A 13,157-nucleotide genomic window follows, 5' to 3' on the forward strand; every position below is an offset into this window, starting at 1 on the left:
TATTCAAATAGTAAAAATTGTGGGGAAAAATCCTCTCTCACAATGATGAGGAAGAGATATCTGGCATAAAAATGCGGCTGAATACATATAGAAATAGCTGACATAATGAATTAAATTTGAAAAAAAAACATGAAACCACTCTAGGCACGTATGCATTATGTATGCAGTAGTGAGATTTGAAACCCTGTTCTCAAAATGCAATAATAAAGTGCAGCAGAGTTATGAAATTAGGCATAATATTACAATTGTTCTCTGCAACTTGAGAGACGAATGGCATTGGCCGTCCATCCGAACCTGCCGTCTTGGCTTAGAGAACCTGCCGTCTTGGCTTAGAGAACCTGCCGTCTTGGCTTAGAGAACCTGCCGTCTTGGCTTAGAGAACCTGCCGTCTTGGCTTAGAGGCTTGACCATCAGTGTCATGACTCAAAAAGCCGAGAGTTCGATTCCTCTTGAGTTGTATTATGCAGCAAAAAGTGTGGAACGAACTGGTATGGAAATACAAATTACTGTTCGGTGCCGGCAGATAATCTGCATAGGATTGTCTGGCCAAATCCTAAGATAGTTTGAATATCTCCTTATTTACATCCTATCCTGTTTCACCGTCCACCCCAATTTTCAATTTCAATAATTACTCCCTTTCCTCTACAGTACCTATCCTAGTAAACCTGACATGCCAGCCCTAACTATACCTTTCCTTGTAGTTGTTGATGTCAGTATCTATCCCTGTCTTGGTATTGGAAACGATGTGGCTCACATATCATATACCGCAGACGTTAAAGATTGAACAGAACAGAACATTTTTATACACCCTCAAAACGACCAGGCCATTAAATGAAACCCAGCCGTTTCCAATGTGCAGCAAGCATGGATATCATCACCAACCATCATCGCATATTGGACACAAATGCACTTACATTATTACGTACGTACTGCAAGGTAGGTGAAATTTCGCTGATACATATATCCAATCCATCCACATACGTACTCCATATAGATATATCATAAGTCAGATTTGCACAAGTGTGTGTAACTATTATTATTGAGGCGATGCAGTCACATAACCTTCCCCAACTTCAAATACATTAACTTTGGCTAGTACATACTTAAAGTACAAATGCACAGCCATAAATAAATTCGCATACATAACTTTATTCCTCTTTGTGCTGGATGAATAATGCGAATAATTTGATCTAGTTTCTGGGAAAGACACGTCTGGTTGGTATATTTTTCACACACCACATGTCTCTCCATTTTTTTGTAAAAACTGGAATGCAGGTAAAACCAGTAGGTATTCTTGTTTTCTTATGTGATCTCATTCAAACAGTGGTCCAGTCAAGGGGTGCCTAATGATCAGCCATTTCTCGATGGGTTGTGAATGCTTAGTATCTTTTACTATGTACTAAATACACTGCAGGAATATCTTATCAGCAGGATTTTCGTTCACATCACTACTGACTGCTAATAATTCGCAATAGTAGTAAGTTTACATAGTAGTATTAGTAGTAGTAACTTTATTTAACCCTTGCCTCCTCCTCTTTGTATTCGTAACTTGGTACAAACAAATACGTATCTACATAATATGCATTCGTATGTTTTGTTGCTATCATCGTCGGCATCATCATCATCTACATATCTGTATCTCTCCAGATATTTAGCAACATTCGCAAAAAAAAGATACACTCACACACACACAACAGCACGAGTGAGTGCATGAGTAATAAGTAATAATAACAAGGAGCAGGAGCATCATGGAGATCTAGTTAGTAAGTCAAGATTAGAGTAGGTTGTGGTGTGGTTTGGCAATGTTGTCCACCAAACCAAGTTTGTTTAAAGCAGGCAGAGAGATCATCATTTTTGCAAACTGCAGTTCGGTCCGTCGTCGGATGGTACGACAAGAGCAGAGGCAGAGGCAGCAGATCATCGGTTAGTGTAGCAGAGCGAATTTTTGCGAGATGAAAATGCAATGCAGACAGAATGTATGTAGTAGTGGAGAAAATGTAGTATTTTATCATCCACACTTTTACATGTGATGCATCCATCCCCATAATGATAACTACACGTAGAATGTATACATACATTCTGCATACTCTGTTGTTTCGCAGTGATGATGAGATTTCTTTCTCAAGGATTTTAGCCTTCAGCCCACAGCTTGTTTAGATAGATCACTGCCTGCCTGCATATATAACCACCAACTTGCATCCACAACACGACGTGCTTAAATACGTTGTTTCACTTGCTAAATAAAATACATATCCGACCGAGTTAGTTTAGTCTAAAGCAAAGCAAAGCAAAGCACGCCTGGTCGTCAACTCTTATTCAATCTCGACTTGAATCTCTTTAATAGCATTATAGAGCCGCATGTTGTGTGTGTGTGCATGCAGTCGTAGTAGACCAAGTGGTTTGGTTTGGTTTAGTAAAAGTGGACGCTACATATTCACGTAATAAATAGTAAACCTTGCTTAACAACCCAACTTTTCTGCACTCTTTTTACTTATAATTTGCTCCTCTCGCTCCCACTGCACACAACACAAAACATCGTGCTGCGTCCTTCTCGGGGTTGCATGTTGATTACGAGACTCTCTCTGTATTTGCGAAAATCGACATTGTATACATACATATTTACCACCACACAACTCTCTCCTGCTGGACAACAAGGCGGGCTGTTGCCATCTCTAATATTAATTGTTAATCAAGTGCCAAGAAGACCTTGTCATACGTTAAGGCGAAGAAGATCTCGACTTATTTGTGAATTATTTTATTCTCTGCAGCAGCACTGCGACATCAACGCCATATCCTCGTCGCCTTGGAAAAGGTGAGTGCTGTGGTGTGGTGTGAGCCAGCCGTCGTGGCGGTGGTCTGGTGATAAGTTTAGTGGAGGGGAAATAATAGGGATCTGCAGATAAAGAGAGAGAAAGCATGGTGCATGATGATGAGGAGAAAGTTTTAGTCTGGCTGGCTTTCCCAGGCCTCGAAGGACGGATCGAGGTAGGTGAGAGAAGAGTGGAAGAGAAAGATTTTTCAGAGAGGAGAAAGCGAATTTCTCTCTGCACTTGATATAAACTGCAGTGCACTCAGAGTCAGTATATGCATCGGGGTGATTTGGTGGGGATTGAGGATAATAGGATGACAAGTAGTGGCAGTGGTGGTAGCAGCAGTCGCAGCAAGCAAGCAACCAGGCGAGTCGAGGAGACGGAGCAAAATTTGTTGGGCTAGGTTGTTGGTAGTTTTCGGTGGGGTAGGGCAGGGCCATCGGCAGGGTTTCGGTTTCTCTTCGATTATTCTCTCTCAACGACTTTCACTCTCCTTCACTCTCCTTCAAGGCAGGAAACCACGTCCAATCCAACCAGCCATGCAAAAGTCATTCCTCTTTCTCACTCCAGATTTTTCTCTCTCTTTCTCTCCATTCCATTTCTTCCAATGAAATGGAATTGAATTAAAAAACTTTTTTTTTATAGTATGGCTTCCGTCTAGACATTTCATTTTAACGAGTTTCAAAGAAGTAGAATTTTTTTACCATTATTTGTTTGTTGTGTTACGAATTGTTTTTGATTCTTATTCTTCCGCAGTAGTAGCTGAACTGAGAAAGAAACCGTATCAGAGTCATCATCATCATTATCGTGGTATCGTCGTCGACATCGTCTCGTTATCAGTTCGGATTGAAATTGGATGATAGGAGGAAGGAAGAAGAAGAAGAAAGGTTTTTAGACTGAACTTTCCTTTCCTCGTTGGCTCCTCGCCGTGTATGGTTCATGACTCGAGGGAAGAGTGCAAAGTACCCGGAGTGCTAGGCTACATTGGCAGCAGTCACAATTGCAAAAATTTCGTTGCGAATTCACTTCCAGACTAGCGAATATAGTCTAGACATCTAGGTCTCCTTCTGTCTTGCATAGTATTGATCTTGGTATATCCGTCGACGGGAGAGAAGAAGGCCGACCGCCTACTAAGCTACCTTCCACTGCTCTACTCCAGCACGGCACAGAGTGGTCTGACAGTTTGCGGGTGTTGGTTGCCTGCTCTCCAATCTCTCTCTCTCCGCTTTCTCCAAGCCAGAAACCGGACCACTGGAAATTTGCAGTAGCGGAAAATGCACTCGCGAATTCCCTTTTGAAACAAAGTGTATGCAGCACCACCACCACCACCACCACGTAAGTTACCACTTTTACTCCTCGTGCCCTTGTACTTTTTTACGAATTGATACTCCAGCCACCACTACCACTGTCGGTCAAACGGACAAAAATGACAACACTTTCTCTCGTACTTTCTCCAGGAAGTGATCATGCCGAAAATCGAGCCTAATAACGGACTGAGTCAGCTCGTAGTTTTGGGAGCAGGAGGAGGCTTACCCGGTCCCACGGCTACCATCACGTCCCTCATCAACAGCAATAATACTAATAATAATAATCCCAGTGCCGGTTCAGGAGGGGGAGGACTTGGCGTCGCGATTCCGGGCAGTAGCGGCGGGGTCGGCGGGGGAAATAATAATAGTACGACGTCCTCCTCCTCCCTGATCAATGCGGGAATGATGGGTAACAATAATGGGACTGGGCCGGGTGGGCTGGTCATCGGGAGAGGACCGGGTGGGGCTGTGGAACAGCAACAAGGTGGTCCTGATCTGGGTCCGGACATGCCCCAGAAGAAGTTTCCGTGTCACCTTTGCCGCAGATCGTTCATGCACAAGCAGTCATTGGATATTCATATGAGGAGCCATACTGGTAAGAAGCTTTTTCTGACTTGTAATTTAGTTTTTTAGGCTTTTTAAAACGCTCTTAAGTACATTCGACTTTCACTTGACATTCCATCCATTTGCATACGACGCAGTGAAAGTATGTATCTGCACTTTGATAATTGCCCAATTAAGACGACACAATTAGAGGAAAGGTTGGGTATTTTTACAGTCTACGGCCTTGGGGTTACTTGGTCCGTTGTAATGCAATGGTAGCGTTAAAGTATCACATTACACGAGTAATAAATAATTGTAAAAGGGAGCGATTTTAGTTGACTTAAACTTAGTTAATGACATTATTACTACTTACATCCCGTTTATGGTAATCTGATCCATGTGTCTTACATCGGCTGCCAAATGAGTGTGCCTACATGCGTTAAGTGAGATAATAGGCAGTTCAATTTTAGGGTGTTATTCTTTCCATGCAATTTGGACGCAATCTTAATGTCATCATTCCATTGTTTTCTCATAGGAGAACGGCCATACAGCTGTACAGACTGTGGACAAAGGTATCCTTTACTACTTTCTTTTGTCAGTTTTAATTGGTTATGCATACATATTTGTCCATATGTAAATTCGGTCATGTCTGTGACACAGTTTTTCTCAACGAGCTACTTTAAACCGTCATCGGCGCAGGGTTCATCTCCCAAAATCTCAACAATGGTAAGACTCATGGAAGAGGAGGCAAAATGAGAAATACGTATAGTTTTTCATGAGATTTTAATTTCCAATATTTTCTTGCAGCACCGAATGCGGAAGAAAATTCGGGTAATTACTAAATATTTTTTCAATTTCATTTCATTTCCTGATTTTACATTGACCTTAATCTTTTTTTTGTACGTTACAGTTGCAGGGATTACTTGATCAAGGTAATTAATATTAATTATTTTGAAAATTAGTCTAATAATTTATACATAATTAAAATTGTAATTATATTTAATTATGATAATTATTCATTAGCACATACGGACTCACACCGGGGAGCTTCCATACCCCTGTCAAAAGTGTGGAAAGCGTTTTCGCGACAAAAGCGCACTGAATCAACACTCTCGGTCTCATAAATAAAAAAATCACCATTCAATGACTCGTAATCATCGGAAACTACTCTACAACACTCGGACAACAACTCGGACGCCGGAATTTGATAATTTTAAAACGATTTTGAAACATTTGTATCACATTTAAAATACTGTAAACTGTAAAAAATTTAGTATGTAGTAGTACTGCTGTACTAACCTGGTGTAAAACAGTGTAAGGTGTATATTTAGTACTCGAAACGGTACTAAATGGTCAGGAAAAATTGCACAATCAAACATTTCATTTAATAATTCTACCCGGTGATTCGTTTCAAATTGTGATCATGTCAACTCAACCGTGATTTTTTTTGGTGCTCTATGAAAGCAAAAAAATATAGAAACCTTCATCCTTTAGAAAAAAGGGACAGATTGAAAGACGTGCATACTGCAAAAATATTCATGAATTTAATAACGAGGGTTTGAAGACTTGATGATATAGGGCAATAGTGAAAACGAAATACTTTGACGTATGTAGTGTGATATTTGCAGCGTAGGAATTATACATACATTAAGAAAAGAGAAAGAAGAAGAGGAAAAACTTTTTAGATTTGTTACTTTCATTCGACATTTACCTAACTGTAGGGTAACGTATTTAACGATAAAATATATCAATAACTGAGCTGATAACATTTTATTAACGGATAGACTTTTAGTGAGAAAGTGAAAGGAGAGAAGAAGACGAGAAGGAAGCAGAAGTAGAGGAAGGATTATGTTACATTTTAGCCTTAGGTTTAAAAAGCAAGCTATACATTCAATCAATCATGATGCTGATGATGATATTCAATACTTTTTTGAGTTTTGCAAATGTTTTGGGCCTGATAATATGACAATGCGATATATTTACCTTAAGTCACTAATACGTCTTTACATATGGTTCTACATATAAAATAATAAGTAACGTTAGGATCGAGGATATGTGATGCTGCTGAAAGATTATTTGAGAGCTAGAAAGAGCTAAAACTATGATATATTTAATACTATGTGTAACATTTAGGAATAATCTTACGGATTGGACAGAGACTGATGAATTTTAATAATTATTCTAACTAGGAGCAAGGGGAGCAAGGGGACGAGAATACGGAGAGAAATAGTAGTTTGACTTTAATGTGCAATGTGATAACCGAAATACGAAACGATATGATACGATCACGTCAATAGAAATGGGGAGAAGGAGAGAGATTGAGCATAGGATTGATTTTTGTTGCATTTCGTTGCATCGACTGATGAAGGTGAGATAGGTATTGAGCGAATAATGGAGAAAGTGGTTATTGCAATTTTGTTGAATTTTGTGGTGTAGTTTGTTTGGCAGACAGCGAGCTGGTCTTGGATCGATAGTACCTTATTATTTAACACATTTATTCCTTGATGATTTACATGCATGCTTGCAGGCAATATATAAGTAAGAAAAAGAGGAGGAGGAGGAGTAGATAGTTAAAAATTTATGATTTTACGTATTATTATTAACTCTTGCTTCTTTCAATTCAATCAATTCTTCACGATTTGATGGGATAACTTATATATAGAAAAAATCTACTGAATGTTGTTCATTATTATATTAAGTAAGAGAAGTAGGAAGTGATATGGATGCAAACAACTGCAACTGTAATACTGACTAAAAAAATCAAACCACGACGAAGGTGGTGTGCATAGGTGGGAGGGATGATGATGGTGAAAGTTGTTGTCACTCAAATCTATCTTATACTGCCGACGTGTTAAATAAATGACTGAAGTTAACAGAAAATAATGGACTGATGGAACTGTAATATCTGTTGAGAAATGAATACTATTTATTAGTTGTTGTCGTAATATTATGTATAATAATTGTTGTTGTTAATTAATCACTGTTTAGATATAGGTCATGTTATTTAGTAGTTTGTAGCCTTTATATATGTCTATTAATAATTGTTTGTTGTCATTAATTTACGTATACATACACCGATCTGCTTTCGCCTGGCCTGAGGAAATTCAGCGTAACTGTTTGTAAGACTGTGAAAGAAGGGGACGCGTGATTGGAGGGGTGGAGAAGGTTCAGAAGGTATGTAGGAGATGAAATTGAGGTGATTTATCCGAGTAGTAGTGAGAGAAATGTTATTGCTTTCAAGAAGAGAAAGCAAGCAAGCAAGTGACTGAATTCAATAGAAATTTGTTGCTATAATTACATTAATTAATTAATTATGTATATCAATATCCGTTCATACATATACTTTGTTCATGTTCATTACTAAATATCGAGTCTTAAAGAATATGTAAGTGCGATGAGAAGCGGAGTAGTGAAGTGACGCCATGAGGGAAGCGAGCGGAATGAATTTGTGAGGATTTAGGAACGATTTGAAAAATGCTCTTGAATACATAAGTCATTTAATACATTAATTAATTGCTTTGTAAAGACGCTGTTCTCGTAACAGGAGGGGAAGAGGAGGAGGAGGAGGAGATGACTTGAAGAGAGAATAAACTAGTTCTATGAGCTTATATAGTGATATACGTACGTATGTGATGCCACTTTGTGTCTTGTCCTTTGATCGTTAAAAAACTGGTCTTGAATTATTATAGCTACATAAATGTAGCCAATTCTTGGGATGAGGAAAATCTGTGTCCAATTAGTGGCTCGAGTTATAGAGCAACTATTTATACACAGGCACGGATTGGATTGTGTCATCTCAATTTATTCTTGGACTTTGAATTGCGGACTGTAATCATACCTGTCCATCCATCCCATCATCATCTTACATGCATGCATATAAAGTAAATATGAAGCAGGATTTTGTACATGAAACGTCTTGCATAACGTTTTAATATAAAATTTCACAAGTATTTCGGTTCTCACATCAAGGTTAAGATGTTGAATGGAAAAATAGCATGAAGGATCTAAGATAAAAATAAGTTTCTTTAAAATTAGCCACATATTTTTTCTCCTTGGATCCGTTTATTACCAGGAAAATTCATAATTTAATCATCCTGATTTCCCTTTGTTTTCCGTAATTGCTCTGATTTGGTTATCTCTCAGAGATCAAAGGGAAAAGTCAAGTTTAATAACGCCTGTCAATTGCAGGCCGGCAAGCATTCTTCCTTTGTTGTCTCATCAGATATGCGTTCGTTCGTAGTAAATAAAACGATGATTTAATTATTCTGCTGTGCAATATTCTAAAATTGAACTATGACCATGAAAATTTTACATAACAGCGTTTATCTAGTCATAATTTCGTTACACGGGAATGCACAATCCAATTTTCGTGTTTGTACTCGTACCTAAAACCTATTTACATATTGCAACATTGTAATTAAACACATTTGGAAAGTTAATTCTCCTCATGATAAATCCCATTAGTGGAGCAATTGGGTCAAGCAAAATGTCAACTCGCATATTTCTGTATGTATATCGTTTAGTTCAAATTACTGAATTGGTAACACGCTCTGACTGATTGTATTTCTAGTTCTAATTAATAATTAAGATGACAATGGATTAATCCATCCTAAAAAAATGTTGTGCATCCATTCAACCATGCAACGTTACTACTGCCACATGGAATTCCTCCCGATTACGCCACATCTTGCCCAGGTCGTTTACATTTATGTAACTACATATAATATTTCAAAACGCTAAAGAAATTCGAGACTGTCGCATCGTTTACATTTCCGCAGATTTCCACCAGAGCAGACGAAACATTACATACATAGAAATCCCTTCCAGTGAAAGTATTCTCCAGTGATTCGTCCTCGTCGTCGTATGTAATATGATGTAAGTAAGTACGTAAGTAAGGCGAGAGTGAAAGCTGAGTCTAGTTGTTGATCCGCTCGGATTGTCATTACTTTTCCACAAATCCTTTCACAGTTCATCTAATTTCACCTTGTCCCTCCACACAGGACACCATGCACCTTCCATTATTATGGAGATATGCAGGCGTCGCCATTGCCATCGCCATCGTCGTCGTCGTCGTCGTCGTAGTGAGAGAAACATGACGTCAATCTCTGATGAGGATTTGCTGCTCCTGCTTTCCTTTTCCTTCCTTCCTTTTCATCCACACATCCACATCCACCAGTTGCCTCTCTGACAGCCTGATGAATCTCCATCCTCACCAGGATTGCCATCATCCCATCTTTAATCGAACTTTCACCACTAGCACAATACAAAGTGTAGCCGTCCGTGTGTATGTATGAGGTCGTGTCTTAGGGGATGAGGCTCAATATGTATGTACATACAAATACTTACGTAGGTTGTTGTTCGCCAGCAGAGTAAATCTATATCCGTGCTGATGGTAACGAGTCCATCGTCTAAATTTAGTCCAATCCCTCTCTCTCACCACCGAACGGACAGCGTTCTTATCCACTTTCACTCCTGTGGGATGTATAGAAAGAGAGAGAGATGCATATTATCCATCCACGTAGGATGACGACATGACAGGAGCAGGACTGCGTGCTTTTAATCCAATCACAGCATCTTTGCCTCGAATAGAATGCATGCATGGCTGTTTTTATTATTATCTTGTAGGTAAATGTCAGCGACAAAGTTTTTGTCTGGTCTGGTGAAGGGTTTGGGGTGAAAATACAGTAAAATTAAGTATAGAATTAGGGGCAAGTTTCTTCTTTCACTTGGTTTCTTTTTTGGTGAGAGGAGAAAGTAGGATAGTTTCTGCTTTCTTAAAGGTGGGCGACTTTATTATGTGTGAAAAGTTTGGTTCAAATTTCTGGTCCGAAGTTCAAACAGAAATGTATTGAAGGGTGTAGTCTATCAAAACTTTGGAGGAATTAATCAAGTTCAAAGGGCAAGGAGTCAAGTTAAAGTTTAACTATTAAACTGAAAATTCGACTAGTTTCCAAAAAAAAATATTGTTTTGCTAGTTCGTTATAGCAAGAAAAACGAGTTTTTTTAAAATAAAAATAGCCTGCCCACGCTGGATTATGATTTGCATATGTATTTTATTTATGGATGGGTGGACCACACGATATACATACATAGTTTCGTCTCGTTGCCCTTTCCGTCCATCACGAGGAGAGGAAGTTATTCGAAGTGAAAGCAATTTACGATTTTCGAGCATGTTGGCGCATGTGAGCGGAAGTATTGCTGCTTTCACCACCACCCAATAATTCCCAGTTGAGATTTCCTGCGTGTGCAGGCACGAGGAAGAATTTGTAATGCATGAAGATAAACAAGACACATGGTGTTTGGCTGAATATTCGTCCTGGGTAATTTTCTACGTATCTAAATCTATGTATTTACCCTCCAACCAGCTTATGTATGGCTGTATTTATCGAAGCAAATTAATTGCTAGATGGAACTGTGGCACATGTTGAGCTGGACATAAGAAGTCGGTCTCATCCTGCCTCATCTCCGAATTTATGAATAATATGGACAATTCCCCTCCCTCAGGAACAGACTTTGTACTACGACCCCATTTCCAATTTGCAGATTTGTGCAGCGTTATTATTTACGTACAAGGATGTGTGCATCTGCTCGTGAAAGTATGTAATGAGTAAGCTTAATGAGAACTGTGTAAAGTACTGAAATCCTACCCCATTAATTAATTTCGTTACGAGTTCCATGTAGTTTTGACCTTCTATTATTAATAACTCCTTGTTCAATCAATGCATCCCACACCTACACATATTCCGGTCTTTTAGCTTATCATTTACTTATATTCGCTCATTATATTTATAACTTGCCATCCGCATAGAATTATTATAGTCCACACAAAACGGAAGTGAGCCCTACTCGACAAATGTTTAGTCATGCTGCAAGTTATTTATTGCGCTGCACACACAACCCGGTCAATCAGAGTTGATAATTGAGTATGGATTTGGTTAGGTAAACTTGTAGATTATTTACCATGTGTACATATTCCTCTCGGCTGTGGGTTTCCCCCCTTGTTCAATATGCATATTCATACTCCACTGAAACTTGCAAACTTTCCAGGACGAGCGAGATAGATACGAGATAGAATAATTCTGTTAATTCAGTTACAAAATTACTGTCGGGTTATGTAATCACTGCCACTTCTGGATTCTGGATGGACGGATGCATGTGTTAAATTCATATTGTTTGATGTTACGCAGGGTATACGTACACGACTCAAACTTGAAGTTGTAATTGTGCAGTTGGTGACATAAGGTAGCCTACGAAACGTATTTTGAGATGACGTAAGTGAAAGGAGACCCAAAGACCTCGAAACCAAGACGATGTTGCTGCTGCTCCTAGAAATTTGATACACAGACACACACGTAGGAGGAGGAAAGGAGGATTGACGCTCGAAGAATAAGAGGAATTGATACAAAACAAAACTTGGAAACTATTTTGGACAGATTTTATTATTAAAGTTTAAGTATTTACAATACAACATTTATGTAAATATGGTTAAAACTTTGTATCAATTAAAAGTATATGCAGATATTTACAAAATCCAGAGGTTTATATGGTACGTACGAGTACAATTGAGAATTATGTAATACGTTAATGTGTATGGATTATATAATACTTTATACATTGATTGATTGATTGATAGATACACCTTAAATTCTATACGCCAAATTCTATGTACATAGGATTAACCTACCTTAAACCTTCCATGGATAACCTACCTTAAATTTATTTTGTATAGTTTTTAACGAATGCATGCATGATATTAAGTACAATACAATTCCTCATTTACATAAATATTTATGCATGTACATAAAATCTAACTTACAAGGGAACATACCGAGGTGTCCAACGAGTTGAGGGTCGACACCTATACCAAAATGACCACAATACATGACTTGTTAAACAAACTGAAGGAATTTCCGTGTAAAATTCACTTTTCGTCAAGTTGTGACGATATTTGTGACGAGCGCATGACCTCGGGTCGCCAGCGGGAGAGGTCGGCCGCTGAACGATCAGGTCGACCACAGAGAAGCGTCGTCGTCTTCACAGATTTCGAATTCTTGCATATTTTGAAATTTTGAACAAATTTTGAAAACATTTTGAAATTTTAAAAACATTTTGAAATTTTGAAGAAATTTTGAAATTTTGAAGAAATTTTGAAATTTTGAAGAAATTTTGAAATTTTGAAGAAATTTTGAAATTTTGAAGAAATTTTGAAATTTTGAAAAAATTAGAGGTGTGTCGAATCGAACACATGTTGTCTTCAGAGATTTCAAATTTCAAATAACTTACACACCTCTATTTTTCCAAAATTTCACAATTGTTTCAAAATTTCAAAATTTCCAAACTTTTCCAAACTTTTCCAAAATTTCGAAATTTCTTCTAAATTTGAAAAAGTTTTTCTAAATTTCAAAATGTTTTCAAAATTTCTTCAAAATTTCAAAATAGTTTCAAAGTTTGAAAGAATTCGAAATCTCTGAAGCCGACGTGATCACGACGACCCTTC

At 38.2% G+C, this 13,157-nt stretch overlaps 1 protein-coding gene across 2 annotated transcripts; it reads left to right on the forward strand.

Annotated features, from left to right (window-relative positions):
* Positions 1–1,998: 1,998 nt before the first annotated feature.
* Positions 1,999–8,284, forward strand: LOC110860528 (zinc finger protein 572). Of its 2 annotated transcripts, none has more exons than XM_022109585.2 (8): positions 1,999–2,812; positions 3,567–4,145; positions 4,268–4,712; positions 5,196–5,232; positions 5,321–5,386; positions 5,468–5,491; positions 5,571–5,592; positions 5,684–8,284. In XM_022109585.2, the coding sequence occupies exons 2-8, from the start codon at positions 4,119–4,121 to the stop codon at positions 5,786–5,788; spliced, it is 726 nt and encodes a 241-aa protein (XP_021965277.1). In that variant the 5' UTR covers positions 1,999–2,812; positions 3,567–4,118; the 3' UTR covers positions 5,789–8,284. The 2 variants fall into 2 exon arrangements, with proteins under 2 accessions (XP_021965277.1, XP_021965278.1); XM_022109586.2 differs by having other exon boundaries at positions 3,570–4,145.
* The last annotated feature ends 4,873 nt before the right edge of the window (positions 8,285–13,157 follow it).

This window comes from Folsomia candida, unplaced genomic scaffold, assembly GCF_002217175.1.
Source record: "Folsomia candida strain VU population unplaced genomic scaffold, ASM221717v1 Fcan01_Sc033, whole genome shotgun sequence".
In the NCBI taxonomy this organism is placed as follows: domain Eukaryota; kingdom Metazoa; phylum Arthropoda; class Collembola; order Entomobryomorpha; family Isotomidae; genus Folsomia; species Folsomia candida.

Coding starts and splice junctions, on each gene's coding strand:
- LOC110860528 (XM_022109585.2), top strand. CDS start 4,119: ATGCAGCACCACCACCACCACCACCAC. Junction 4,146..4,267: donor ACCACCACCACCACCACCAC/GTAAGTTACCAC, acceptor TACTTTCTCCAG/GAAGTGATCATGCCGAAAAT. Junction 5,387..5,467: donor CTCCCAAAATCTCAACAATG/GTAAGACTCATG, acceptor ATTTTCTTGCAG/CACCGAATGCGGAAGAAAAT.